Source organism: Solea solea, chromosome 9, assembly GCF_958295425.1.
Source record: "Solea solea chromosome 9, fSolSol10.1, whole genome shotgun sequence".
NCBI classification, from domain to species: Eukaryota; Metazoa; Chordata; class Actinopteri; order Pleuronectiformes; family Soleidae; genus Solea; species Solea solea.
The window spans coordinates 11,819,480-11,834,183 of NC_081142.1; the positions used below are offsets into that span (position 1 = coordinate 11,819,480).

The following is a 14,704-nucleotide window of genomic DNA, read 5'->3' on the forward strand; positions in this document are numbered from 1 at the left end:
GTAATATAGTTTCACAAATTCTTCTTAATGACAGTGACAGTAAAGGAAGAGCAGAAGCAGCAGGGCTTGCATAACAAATGTGAATCTAAATTTAATCATATTTACTCCAGTGTAAAGTAGATAGGCTATTATTCAAAAGCCACTATGATATATAGCTAGCACCCCATATAAATTCCTGAGTAAAAATGTAAGAAACACACGTGAACACACCCACTCCGAGACCTTCTGAGGTGAGTTTCCTCCCACATACCATAACCTCACACAGCCCTGATCTAGATGAACAGGCACTATCATTGAGAGCATGTGACTCAGACCAAAATAAAACAAAAAGGTGTGTGAACATGTCTGATGTTAAACGTTGGCATTAACTGCCATCTGGTGGCTAACACTGACATCATGGGAAGACAGCAAAATCTGTGTAGAATTCAGTGGTAATGATGAGAGGACACTGTGGCTAAAGTCATCACTCATGGTAGTTTCACATGAATCTTTAATAATCAGATATGAGCTCAAATGTTGTCCCATGAAGTCATCCACTGTATCTGGCTCATTAGCTTCCGTCTTTTAGCATTCAAAGGTTGTAGCAGTGTGAATCAGCAAAAAGTAAGGCTGACTTTTTGTGCTCTTTAAAACTGTTAAATTTAAAATAATTAAAATGAATGAATAAGGAAATTATATAATGAGAGGGTTTATCCCAAACAAAAAATAACAGCCTATGCTATGCCTATAGGGATGCTAAGTGTCTGTGGTATTCAAGATTAAGTTTATTAACACGTTGAAATTGTTTTATTTGTTTAATTCCCAAATCCCTAATTATAATATGAGATCAGTCAGTAATCACCTAAAATTTTGCACAACAAACTTTTCCAAATATGACATTAGATTCCAAGCACCTCTCTGTTGTGACAATTTATCCTCTAATTTTTAGGCAGTTAGACATTCATTCATTCATTTATTCATACATTCACTGTCTTCTGCTTTATCCTCCACTTGAGGGCCACGGGGGCAGTTGGAGCCAATCCCAACTGATCTAGGGCAAAAGACAGGGTAAACTTTGGACAAGAAGCCAGTGCATCACTGAGCCAACACACAGAGACAAACAAACAACCACTCTCACATTCACACCTACGGTCAACAGAGTGTCCATTTAACTTCAGGGTTAGAGTTAGAGTTAGGGTTAGACTAAAACACTACAAACACAAGTGAGTACTATAAAGGATAATGGAATATAAATGTAGGTGAAAAATGCAGTGCAAGTAATATAATTCATTGTGAGGACAGTCATAGACACAATTCATTCCCTCAATCCCGACCTTAACCATTACAACTAAATGTCGAACCCTAACCCCTACCTAAACCCAATTCTAACCCTAACCCTAAAACCATGTCTTAACCCTCAAACGGCTCTTTTAAGTAGTGACAGAACGTGACGGCCAGACAAAATGTCCTCACTCCCTTAGGTTTAAGGTTTTTGGTCCTCACAAAGATTCCCATACAAGAATATTCACGCACACGGTATGTGTTGCATTCGCGTGCTTTCAGAAATATTGAGCTTTGTTTATACCAATACGCATACATCGCTATGCAGAGAAACATTGTGGGTTTTGAATTTGTTATTTATGCCCCAAAACATGTATAATACAACGGAGCATTTTGACTTTGCCATGAGTATTATTACAATCCGTATTTGTATATAACGAACAGAGAAATGACGATTTGTTCACAGCTACCGGAAGCACCTGAATGCAGCAATGGAGGCAGCTGCGCAGACTGAGGGAACACAGAGCACGCCTCTGCCAGCGAGCTACAGTGTGTCAACAGGCGCTAGAATGTCGGGTAAGAGTTTCCGAGTCAGCGACGGGGACTGGATTTGTCCCGATAAAAAGTAAGTGCTTATTATTCTTTGAACAATTTAGCGTTGGTCACGATGTGTTGCGAATCTTAGCCACAAGCGTCCGTTGACTTTGCTGGACGTGTTAGCATGCACACGCTAGTTAGCTCCGGCCTTGCAGCATTTGCACCAAGCCAATGTTAACAGCAAAATTAATTAGCTAACGTTTCCCTTACTTTGCCTATTTAATGAACAGTTAACAGCGTACATCCGTTATGTCAAGTGTGCATGTAAGATTTGAGTTAGAATTGTGCATAAAATAGTGTCAACGATATAGAGCGTACTCATGAAGACGCGCAGACTTTGTCCTCAGCATGCTAACTGTCGTTAGCCGGTGTGCCTTCAAGTTCCCATTGACTATTGTAGGTTGGTGGTTCAGTCAGGGTTGTAGAAGTCAAGTTGCCACGAGTAGAGTTAGCCATATCATGTTGCGAGAGAAGTGCATTAACAGGGTCTGAAGTGACGGGCAAGCCAGCTGCAGCGGTCAGTGTGTAGGTCTCTGACTGCAGGACTGGATGTGGACATAATGTTATCACAATTCTTTTTTCCATCACCATTACTAATGCTATGTCAACAAAATCAACAAACATACGATGCTTGCTCCTAAGTGAAAGTTGGAGACACAAGTAAATTGTGGTTAAAAGCTTTATAATGGACATGAAACGGCAAACACTTGTCAAACAGTATAACATTTTAGAACTCAGAGGTACATTTTTCAAAGTAATTTTGCTAAATATCAGGGGTTTAGCCACATGGTAACAATGCATACCTACTCTAATGGCAGGAGTGGCTCTGGTTGTGTGTTTCTGCTGCATTATTAAACTTCTGCATACCTTGGTTGTAACGAGTCTGACCTCTGGCATCAAAAAGGTATTTTTGGCCTAGATAATTGTTACGCTCTGGATTTTGTTTGGACCTGTCTCTGGACATGGTTGTGCAGCAGTTTTTGATGGCACGAAAAAGCACACAGAAAAGCAAATCTCCACGAAGGCTGTAGATGTCGAAAAGTACCCTATTTCATAAATAGAGTATACAGTTGTTGGACAATAAATAATACAACCAAAACCCCCATTGCCAAAACAAATTTGATACAATAACTGTTCATGACGGACAGACCGATTGGGTCACTATCAGAAATCTTTGTAGCTATAGTTAGTTTATTTTAAAATAGAAAAAGGTGTTTTTCTTTTATATATTTCTCGTGCTTATAGATTTCCTTTATTTTTCCCCTTAAACCAAGCCTTTTGAGTTATGTATTTTATTTGCATAGGTGATTTTTACGCATGCTCAATATTTGCCTGATTATATAATGTGCTTCACGTGTTTGATGTTTCACAGGTGTGGAAATGTGAATTTTGCAAGAAGAACTAGTTGTAACAGATGTGGCAGGGGTGAGTCCTTTTTTGCTATGCTCATTACCGTAGCTTCCCTTCTTCTTGAAATATGCTGCAGCAAAAAAATACCATTGTTTTGTTTCTGCAGAGAAAACCACAGAGGCAAAGATGATGAAAGCAGGAGGAACAGAGATTGGGAAAACCCTGGCTGAGAAGAGCAGAGGCCTCTTCAGTGCAAATGATTGGCAATGCAAAACGTATGTGTTTTTTGTAAATCCCAGTGAAGGGTTTGTGGGATTTCATCCTCAGTAATACTACATAATTAACAGTGTCTCTCATTTGAGTGTGAAAGAACAACGCAGTGTAACCATTTGATGTGATGACCTGATATGTTTTTTCCTCTTGGATTCCATAAAGGTGTGGCAATGTGAACTGGGCTAGACGGTCAGAGTGCAACATGTGTAACACACCCAAATATGCCAAGTTGGAAGAGAGAACAGGTAATGCAACAATTACACCAATAGTTCAATCCTTTTTGCCTTTCACTGTCGTATATTGACTTTTTTTCTCATCTGCTCACAGGTTATGGTGGAGGTTTCAATGAAAGGGAAAATGTAGAATACATTGAACGAGAGGAATCAGATGGTGAATATGATGAGGTAAAAAAATCATCGATCAAATGTAATATTTAGTAATTTAATCACTAATGCCAGTACTTTGATCTATGTCTAACTCTCCTGATAGTTGTGGTTATTTTTCCTAATATGGAGTGTGTTCTCTTCTTAATACTGCAGTTTGGAAGGAAAAAGAAAAAGTATCGTGGGAAGACCAACAGCACATCTTCCTCAAAAAGTGAAAAGAAAGAGGTCCCAAAAGTGGCGAAGGAGGAAGATGAAGAAGAAGAGGAGGAGGAAGATGGTGACGTGTCAAAGTACAAATTGGATGTAAGTGGTGGCTGGAGGTGGAAATTCAAACGAACCGAAACAAGCTAATACTAAATATTTTGTTGAAATTTCATTCTCTAGGATGAAGACGACGAAGACGACGAAGATGGAGACCTGTCAAAGTATGACCTAGATGCCAGTGATGAAGAAGACAAGCCAGCCAAGAAAAAGGGAAGCTCGGGATCGTCCCGCTCATCCTCACGCTCCTCCAGCTCCAGTTCTCGGTCGAGGTCCAGGTAAAAGGGTACAGGTCAAGGGTAACTCCGGGCAAAATGTCAGTATCTGCTCAATCTTCCTTCTGATTCACTGATCACCATCAATAAAATGTCCTGTTCTGTTGATTTGTTGTTTTCCCTCCTCTGAACCCCTCCCCCTCTCTGCTGTAAGACGAGTAATCTGCAGTATGAATGCCTTTTTTTTTCCTATTATCTTCTTTGATGGGTTTTGAGATTTCTGACATAAGATGGAAGGGACAGCAGTATTTATGTTATACCCTTGATTTTAAATCATTTTTTTTAAAGCACATTGAGAGTTCCTCTTCTACGTATCTTATTAATTTACCTGTTCTTCATTCACCTGACAGTGGTTTGATAATATGAATGAGCAAGACAAGACTAGCAGTATTATCAAGACCTAAGTGGTGTCAGATATTTTGGATGTGAATTACTACATAAACCACATATACAGCGTTGTTTTTGTTTGGAAAATATTGGAAAGACTGTTTTTGTTTTTCAGGTCCCGCTCTAGAAGCTCATCCAGTTCCAGATCTGGATCTCGCTCCAGGTCCCACTCCAGGTGAATGAGGTGACATGCACTTTCTCCCATTGAGAGAGTGTATGTATGGGGCTGCACACTCGAGCAGTTTTAACAGAAAAGGGAATCTTTTGTAGAGTTTACTTCACGTACTCCTGGTCCCTTTTCTTAACCTGGCCATTATGATTTTGGCCATTAGCATCTACAGTGGTTTTCAGTCATGCGATTTGCTCCCATTGAAACACTTACAAAATTTAAAGAAAGTAACATATGCTCGAAAAGTTGAATAGCCCGGGTCTGCTTGGAAATTCAGTAGTAGCTAAGCATTCCTTTATTTAGGTAGTCTCACAGCATCGCGGTGAAAAATGCTCGTATAAATTCCGTGCCACTTATTCAGAGAAGCTTGATAAATGCCGATCCTGGTGAAGATGTTGCCTGTACCTCACTGACCTCAGTACTTGGTTTATTCCTCCAAAAGATCCAGCTCCAGGTCTGGAAAGGGCTCCTCTCCCAGGAAGAGGTCCCGCTCACCCTCCTCCTCACCCGAGAGGGGACAGAAACGCAGCCGCTCCAGGTCTTCATCTGGAGGGAGAAAACGGAGGCGCTCTAGATCACATTCGTCCGAAAGGTTTGGGTTTCTGTGGAATACCACAATGGCACTGATTGTTATTAGCCATCAGATGCCTCGCTTATCGGAATTTACTGAAAAATGTTTGCATTTTGACGTGTTACATTGTGTGTTTAATTGTAATTGTGTGATTTTTTAGATATGCAGAACTTCATTTCACTATACGTGCCTGCTGACCTTGTCCTTCTTCCCGTGGTGTTTGTGTGATTTCAGGCGCAGCGGCCATTCCTCTGGATCCTCCCATTCTGGCTCCAGTTCAAAAAAGGCATAACTTTATTAGAGCCTGTCAATCCAATAACAAAAGGAAAATTAAAAACAAGTGCATGTTGTGTTATAAAATAGCGACCACATCCAATGACTATGCTGTTCATTCTCACAGAACCTGCAAAGTCTTATTTCCCTTAAAAGAACGACGGCAGCATCATGATTCTCTCAGCTCGTTACGTGCTCTCTTTGAAACCAGATACAACCCCGAATCTGTGACAAGTGTCAGTAACTGTAGGTGTCCACTAAACATACGTACGTGTATGGTCTAATGAGGCTGTATCTTATTTCCCATCCATTCTGCTTTAATTCTACTCAACTGGAGAGAACTAAGTAAGCCATTGGCCCATGGAAACATCTGAGATTGTTATTCTTTTTAAAAAGCAGCTATTTTTTTTTGATTAATTAAGGGTGGATTACATTAGCACCAATTTAAAATATCAGATGTAGCAATGAATTTTGGCCTGTTCTATTGTTAATGGTTTTTATAAAATGTATTTGCTTTTGCATTTTCAAGGTAAGTATTTTCCTTTGATATTGCTTGTTTTTTTGGGTTTTTTTATTAACGCAGTAGGTTCAAAATTCTTAAAATGATATGTGCGTCTGAGTAAATGTATGATTTATTTTCTTTTGTCTAACACGATTGAGACCTAAAGACAGTTCAGTTATTCATATACGTTTTCACGTGGGAAATCAACTGAAATAGACATTTTTGCTCCAGATCAGTGCAAACATTACAAAAGTAACAGCCGCATGTCCTGTTAATGGTAGAATGTCAATTCTTTCTTATCATGGTAATGGTGGAACATCTAAAGAAGACATGTAAATAAAATCCTGTTGACCCTGTTGCTTCTTAGTGTTTGATTTGACTGAGGTAAGGGTTGTTCTCAGTGCTTACTAAGTACCAAAACTATAAATGAAGGTATTTGGTGAAAAGAGGGATGCCAGTGAAAGATGACTAGAACTTGCAGGTGTATGAACAAGTGATTGATGAAGGGTGAACAGGTGGCACTTTGCAACACCAGGCCAAAGGAAGGAGGCTTAATTTGGCATTGGCATAATTTTTTAAAAAGTCAAATGTCCAGTGCTATATTTCACCTTAATGGTGGGAAGTGTGAGCACAAGAATCCAAGCCACAGAATTGACTTGGTGAATAAAACGCGATAAATGTTACAAATACTGAATAATGTTAAATATATACATTATCTGTCTGTGCATTGCAAAAACAAATGTTCCTCCTCCCGTGGTGATAATTTGTGACATCTTGGATTATTGTTTTGGACTATTTCGCCCAATAGTTTGAAATGAATGGAAAGTCAGATGGGATTGGCACCAGCGACCCTCATGCAGAGGGTGAAGTGTAACATGAGTGAGTGAATACATTTGAAGACATGGTAGACACGGTCCCAGTTGTAGTAGTCCTGTCCGCCCACCGGCAGGCGCTGTTTGAGACCGTGCAGTTCTGACAGCACAGTTGCAGTTATCAGACTGACGGTGAGAGTATGACTTTGGAGGGAATGAGCAATCAGTGTTACTAGCTGCAGCAGGAGTACCACACTTGTGCAACTGTCTCCATACACAGAGCCTGAGGCTGCAGACCTGACTGCCCTGAACAACCATCTCACTGTATGTGTGGTGTATGCTGCACATGCTGTATGCTGTATGCTGTAACGTCAGGCCTGTGTTAAATAGAGAAGTGCAAGGTAATATTAACTCTTCTGTTTGTTTGCTGCACAGATTTAACCAGACCAAAGTGCCTGCAGATGGCCACCGGCATCTCTGTTGCTACTGATAAACGTGTCCAAACTAACCGCAGTCATGAAAGTGCAACATACAAACTGGACCTTTAATTAAGAGATAGTCACATTACTCACTAATTCTACTGTATTTGTATTGGCCTGTATGTCTGAGAGCTTGTTTGAACCCTTAAGAAAGCTTGTAATAACATAATTACTGAGAACCTTTCATCATATTTCAAACATTGCACTGCAGATGGCTTCCTAAAAAATAACACTCAAAGTTAAAGGTTTACTTTGTTATATTGCGGAGGATTTCATCATTTGGTTGTCAGGTTAAATTGTGCCTTTTTATGCTTTTGAAGTGAAAGCTCACTCAGTCAACTCAAAAGAGAGATGTTCTTTCTGGTATGTAAAAGCCAACGATAGTTCTCTGATGCACCTTGGAGAGTGAAAAGTGAGTGGCAGGGTGCTTTGTTGCAGTCTGCAGCCTCACCATTAGATGTCACTAATTCTTACACACTTGACTTTTAAGGTGTTCATAATAATTAGGACTGTTGACTGTGACTCCTGACATACAGTACAGTATCTGCAGCTGGCAGAAGAAGTTGCAGATAATGTCTGAAGTGGTTTTGTGATTTGTTTCTTTAAGTATTGTGAATATTTGCTTTTCCACAAATACAGCCACCACTTTTTGCACTCAGTAACAATCAAATTAGTACATTAATATTATACATTTGCAGTCTTTCTGCAGTATTTTGTCAGCAATGTAAAAAAATAGGTGCTGCTGTACTTGTATTTGAATGTTTTACAACCATTGTACAAGTGTGGTATGTAATAGATTGCAATTGAATCAGCACATATGTCTATTTAACTCTCCGAGCTTTCAGGAGAAAGTAAGAGAAAGATTGTATGAGATTTGTGGGATAAACTGCATGATTTCCTTAAATTGGATTTCCCCCCGATGATCAGTGGCTGGAGGTTAACTAATTGTTTCATATCCCACTTAGACCATACCATAAACCATCTGCTCTCAGTTGCTTCTGGGTAATGTTTTGTACTTCTCTCTGTGAGGGGCCCAGAGCAGCTGTTTTTTCCCTTTATCTCATCTGGTGAGTTCTCTGGCATCTTGACGAGCAGGTGCACGCGTCTGATATATTTGTTCCAATTAAGAGCAACGCGGTTTTGTTGTGATGAGGACGTGAATAAACCAAAATCATCCGAGCAGACATCGTTACACGGCTTCCAGAAATCGTTTTTTGGTTTATTAAACACATATTAATCATTTGCAGCCTCTCGAACGCTTGTTTCCTCTGTGCGCCCCTCAGCGTAGTCCCGCCTCCAGTGCGCACAGGACCTGACGCGCCTTTAAGTGCCGTTGGAGCAGTTTGGAAAATGCTGGACACACATGGGCTGTTCGTTGTATAGAGGTTCATCATTTCCCCCAAAGGATGACTTCGACCAGTTGTGATTCTTTAGAGGACTTGCAAACATCAGAGATGCTGAGCTCCAACATCTCCAAGTCATTGCGCGAAGACAATGTCACCAAGAATTCCAGTTGTGGATCTGTATCAGTGGGTTTTCCCATCACCATGATGGTTACTGGCATGGTGGGGAACTCTCTGGCTCTTGTCCTGGTGTACATCTCTTACATAAAGAAGGAAAATAAACGGAAACGCTCCTTCTTGCTTTGCATTGGATCGCTGGCGCTGACTGACTTGTTTGGGCAGCTTTTGACGAGTCCAATAGTGATCTCAGTTTACAGAGCGGATCTGAACTGGGAGCGCATCGACTCGTCGGGGAAGCTGTGCGCCTTTTTCGGTGCGTGCATGACAACTTTTGGACTGTGCGCGCTCTTCCTGGCCAGTGCCATGGCGATCGAACGGGCCATGGCGATAACAAACCCCCACTGGTACTCCAGTCACATGAAGACGAGTGTCACAAAGCAGACTTTGGCTGCCATATGGTTTCTGGTGCTGCTCTTTGCGCTGCTGCCTATCGCAGGCGTCGGGAAGTACACGCGGCAGTGGCCTGGCACCTGGTGCTTCATCAGCACCGGGGACAGAGAAGTCCCGGGAAATATGTTTTTCGCCATTACTTTCGCTGTACTTGGGATTTTCTCTCTTCTTGTGACACTTTCCTGCAACGTCGTGACGATCCGGGGTTTAATTGTCCGATGTAAAACAAAGACTGGCGCATCTCAGTCCTCGAAACAGTGGGAGCGACTCACCACAGAGACCGTCATTCAGTTGTTGGGGATTATGTGCGTCTTGCTTGTATGCTGGTCTCCTTTGCTGGTATGGTATTTATATATTTACGTGTTTAATACTTTTTAAACTAGTAGTTCCTCTACTTAATTGAGGCAAGGCAGTGGCGTGCAGACATTTCAAGGGGCAGGGGCTCAAGTTAAAAAAAAAGGTGTCCCCCAATTGAAAAAGATTATAAATCTTCTCTTTCCTTATTCTTTCAATAAATATACAATCATGCAGATGTTAAATCTTTAACAATTGAGCCTCAAATTGTCCTTCTGGACTTTTGGACTTATTTTAGTAAGTGCTGAGTGAGTTAGTAAGATCTGGCAGATATTTACAATTCACTGCATGTTAAAATGATGTATTCACAACTTAAAATGAAGAAAAACAAAAAGTTTTATTCAGAAAAACACTGTAGTACACGAACACTGGACTTCAGTCATCAGTCAGTCATCATCTACCGCTTTATCCTCCACCAGAGGGTCGCGGGGGGTGCTGTGCCAATTTCAGCTACATCGGGCACAAGGTGTATCAGTATAAATCATATTTTTAAAATAACTGGTAATAATTGGTTTGAGTTTTTGTCTTTTTGTCTAAATGTCCAAAAAAACAGGCAGGAAAAAAAATGGAAACTAGCATCTCATCAAGTTTTCACAAAATGACAATGTTCATCTTTTGTAAACATTCAGTGCAATATGGGCATTATTACAAACTCATAATTAAGAATTGATGCTATCAGTCAAATAAATAAAAATAAAGGAAAAAAAATGACTCAAAATGTCTCTCAGTAAAAGCCCAAAAAAGGGCAGGTGCTTTAGTACCACCTGGGGTCTAACTGTGCACATCCATGTGGCAATGAATTTAATACAAAACACTAACCTAAACACTCATTTTTTTTTTACAAGTCATGTAAATGATCTATTTTTAATTATTGTCTCTTTGCCCCCAAACAACCAACACCATGTGTATTTCCAGGTGTATTTCCTTTGAAATGCTGCTGTCATGTGCCATTAAGGAGCAATCCATTTAGCCGAGTCCTGTTAGGGGTGTCTGTTCAGTGTGTTATGAGGTCATGCACTGTCAGGCACACATTTAATAGCTCCATATACTGATATTAATAGAAACCACAGCACTGTGGTAGTAGTGATGGCAGAGTGTGTGTAATCTACTTAGAGTGTGAGGTTGCCCTTCATGTGTTTATTACAGTCAGTCGCTGCTTATGATTATGGTTTCTCTGAGTTCCTGTAATATTTAACATAATTCACGCATTGTATCTGACATGTTGGTGTTGGTGCAAACCCGCACCTGCCTCTCCCCTCAGGTGCTGATGCTGAGGATGATCTCCAACCAAGTGTCCTCACACGAGTGCAGTACAACCTCAGGGGTGTCCAGTGAAAGCTCCAGCAGCCGCGATGTCCATTTAGACTGCAATTTCTTTCTGACGGCGATCCGCCTGGCCTCCCTCAACCAGATTCTTGACCCCTGGATCTACCTGCTCCTCAGGGAAATCCTCTTCCGTAAGTTCTGCATTGTAGCTAATGCCGTGTCCAACTGCTCCTTGGAGAATCGGAAGGAGAATCCGAATGCACTGGATGCTCTTAACAAGCAGAGCCAAGACAGCAATAATCTCCATAAAACACAAAGTGGCTGAGGTGACCACTGATGGGAATGGCTATCTTGTGACCTTGAATACAATGACAGATTGGACGGATGGGGGAAAAATGGAGGCAAGGTTGTCTTGGAAGTGTCAAAAAACTGGTAATGGGTTTCATTACAGAGGAGGATATTAGGAGGACACATGTAGTGCCAGTGGCATTCTTAAAGAGAACAGCCTAATCTGATTTGAGTGTATTTGTTTTGCTTAAAACACATTCCAGTCAAAGTCACCCAGCAGCATGTAGACGCATGACTGTGTCACTTCTTGCATTTGGCCACAGCGTGGCTACCAGGAACTGTCTTATCTTTACTCTCTTGTTATCTTGACCTTTCCAGGTGCGACAATTGAATGTGGGTGACTCTAAACTGACTTATATGGAAGTGGTGCATCTCATGGGGTTTGTGATCATTACTTTCATCAACTTGAAGCCATTGAAGACCATTTTTATTGTCTGTTTATTGAAAAAAAAAAACTGTCGATTGCTTGCATTGACTTGTAAATAGCTTTTGCCATAACTTACATAAAATGTAACCACTTTGTTTAAAAAAAGATCTCTGGTCATTCAGAAGAAAATGCACATCCTAAACTGGAGCCAATCGTTGATTGTATGACTATTTATTAGAATGCTGTTGTAATATGTTGGCGATGGTAACTGTTGGGAATCAGCTGTTGTAAAATGTTATAATACACTGTAAATTATGTTCCTAGGCAACGAGCCAGGGACTGTGAAATGTGAAGCTTTTACTGTCACCACTGTGTATTAAAAGCATTCATGATCTGTAATGTGAACTGACAAGGGTGCCGAATTTCACCAGCCAAGTCCTTTTTTGGAAGATAATTTGGAAGATAATTGGTCCAGTCTCATGACCAGTAACATTAATGTAGAAACAGGGGTTCTCTTTGTGTCCAAGGAAAAATACTGAGGGCCATGTCCAGAATGTCTCGTACACGAAATGTAAACGATCGAGAAGTGTTTATCGCATGTTTTCAAACTGCTCGTGCAAAAGCCACGCACATAATTTGTCGTGGTTTTACAAATGTACAGCCAGCTTTATAGTCACATTAGAATAAAGGGTCGATGCTGCAGCTACAGTAGATTTTCTTGGGTAATCCATCATTGTACTTTTGTTTTCCTCATCTGAAAAATATTGTCTTTGTAGCTCATTTCCTATAATGTGCACTGTGCAATTTCTCTGAGCGCTCACATGACATCATGGCACTTTTTTTAAATGACGCAGTTTGCTCGGAGCCGACTAAATATAATTGTTGAGCAGCGCCCAGGATTTGTTGCTTTTATAATCCACTTTTGCCTTGAGTTGACCGTCTTAAACACATTTTGCTCTCAAGCTATGGTGCAGTTTTGTATCATCACCAACCAACAACTCTGCCTTCTCTGTGCAGCCACCGAGGGCTTCACAATGCACACTCTGCCTTGCCTGGTCTTGCCTTTCAGTGTGAGAACATAATCTAAAGTGATAATGACTTGATCAGAGATTGTCAAATGGAAAAGCCTGGTGGATGGTGGACATTTTCTCTTCTCTACGAATCTGTTCATTTGCCAGCAGAGTGGACTTTATCTCGTATTGATTGTAAAGCCAGTCTGCCTTAGTAGCACACCTTGATAGGTGAGCTAAAAACAACAACAGCGGGAAACAACCGTTTTAGTTGCACAGAGAAGATGTTTTTTTTTTCCATAAGTCATGATTATTTTGGAGGCCCGTGTCTCATTTGAATATGGTATTTTGTTTGGGAAACGTGAACTATTAATGTATGCATTCCACTCGGACATGTGCAGTGCTCATTTTCTCTGATTGTGGATGTTATTCCAGACACATGCACATTGTGCTGCATGTACACTTGTGACATCAGGGGCTAATTCATGCATTTTAAGCAGTGATTGCATTTATTCGCAGTTTGCTGCCGGACATGTTGTGTTTACGATTGATGCAGCTCACTTGAATCTGCGGTGCAATTATCTCAATTTTCTTGTCCAGGAGATTCTGAGAGAGACTCCTGCTTTTCACTGGAGGACAACTTTTACATCAAGGAATATCCCCTTCGGGATAATTGATCCTATATGTGGTTGTGAATGTTCCAGGAAATTACAGACCACCCAAGCTCCATGATGGAAACGAAGATGGGCCCATTAATAGTGTACACAATGTTAACAGACAACGTCTTCTGTGACTCTGCAATACAGTTTACTGTCATAAAACCTACATTTTCATTACAGCTTGGGCTGCTACACGGCTACGAGATGAAACATTCTTTTTTTTAACAGCCCAAAGGGTGCAGCGATGCTTGGCTTAATTTAGAAATAGCTCCCTGCTATAAGAATGTTGCATTTTAATGTGCATATTGCAAATGAGCCACTTTATGAAATGAAGAAACCTATGTTATTCGAGCTCTTGATTGCACAGATTATTTGGCCCTCGTGCCTAATTCTTGTTCTGTGCAGAGGCATTGTTACTCTCTGAAAACAGACATGCTGTTTCATCGTAAAATGTAAATAAGATGTGAGACGCTGTGCTCTACCAACAGATTCTGGTTTGCTAAAGGCTTTGACAACATGACAACAAAATAAACTACACAAGTGCAAACTGACTTCTTGTTCACCTTCATTATTATATTTGTTTTCAGCAGCAGCAACAGAAAGCTTTGATGTCGAAATTTGGATCATTGCTTCTGCTTTTAATGTGACAATTCGGTGTTAAATCCGTCAAACACTCAGTTCTCTCCTGTCCCGTCATCAGATTTCAACCAAAATTAGATCAGACGCATAACACAAACTAATATCAAATTATACAAAAATGAAACTCTCTCTGTGTCTCTCTACGATGCAGGCCAACACTCAGTGCAGCAACAGGGAAACATCAATCCCAATCATATCACTCAATTCTACTTACTCAAGTGTAATCAGCGGATATACTCTGATAACATCTGTCTTCCCCGATCTCATCTTCCCTCCCTCTCACTTGCTCTTGCACTTTCAAGTTTTCTCTTCCCCTTCTCCTCATTGAATCAATTAACACTGGTGGTCTATACAGGGTTAGTCCTCTGTTCCACGCTGGTCCGACATGGACATGGTTAGTCATATGATTTAGATACAATTATATACGTATAATTGTATAATCTTTTTTAATGACAGGTGACAAAAAAACCATTTGTGAGTCACAGAGCAGCAACAGCCGCAGCAGCAGCTAAAGAGCCACTAGCCTGAGGTGAGCTGGTAGGTAGATGATGAG

The 14,704-nt window shown here is 40.7% G+C and overlaps 2 protein-coding genes across 2 annotated transcripts; both read left to right on the forward strand.

Moving 5' to 3' along the window:
• Positions 1 to 1,738: 1,738 nt before the first annotated feature.
• zranb2 (zinc finger, RAN-binding domain containing 2) lies at positions 1,739 to 6,660 on the forward strand. Its single transcript, XM_058639383.1, has 10 exons — positions 1,739 to 1,885; positions 3,230 to 3,282; positions 3,374 to 3,482; positions 3,643 to 3,725; positions 3,808 to 3,884; positions 4,020 to 4,169; positions 4,251 to 4,405; positions 4,905 to 4,964; positions 5,401 to 5,550; positions 5,764 to 6,660. Exons 1-10 carry the CDS (start codon positions 1,752 to 1,754, stop codon positions 5,819 to 5,821), a joined length of 1,029 nt encoding a protein of 342 aa, XP_058495366.1. The 5' UTR covers positions 1,739 to 1,751; the 3' UTR covers positions 5,822 to 6,660.
• A 1,101-nt stretch (positions 6,661 to 7,761) lies between these two features.
• ptger3 (prostaglandin E receptor 3 (subtype EP3)) lies at positions 7,762 to 14,063 on the forward strand. The gene is made up of 2 exons (XM_058637525.1): positions 7,762 to 9,847; positions 11,124 to 14,063. Exons 1-2 carry the CDS (start codon positions 9,002 to 9,004, stop codon positions 11,451 to 11,453), a joined length of 1,176 nt encoding a protein of 391 aa, XP_058493508.1. The 5' UTR covers positions 7,762 to 9,001; the 3' UTR covers positions 11,454 to 14,063.
• Positions 14,064 to 14,704: the final 641 nt, after the last annotated feature.

Bases quoted from the DNA above. Each gene is read 5' to 3' on its own strand.
- zranb2 (XM_058639383.1), top strand. From the start codon at position 1,752: ATGGAGGCAGCTGCGCAGACTGAGGGAACACAGAGCACGCCTCTGCCA. The intron at 3,283-3,373 runs GTGAGTCCTTTT...TTGTTTCTGCAG, and splicing joins TTGTAACAGATGTGGCAGGG to AGAAAACCACAGAGGCAAAG. The intron at 3,726-3,807 runs GTAATGCAACAA...ATCTGCTCACAG, and splicing joins CAAGTTGGAAGAGAGAACAG to GTTATGGTGGAGGTTTCAAT.
- ptger3 (XM_058637525.1), top strand. From the start codon at position 9,002: ATGACTTCGACCAGTTGTGATTCTTTAGAGGACTTGCAAACATCAGAG. The intron at 9,848-11,123 runs GTATGGTATTTA...CTCTCCCCTCAG, and splicing joins TATGCTGGTCTCCTTTGCTG to GTGCTGATGCTGAGGATGAT.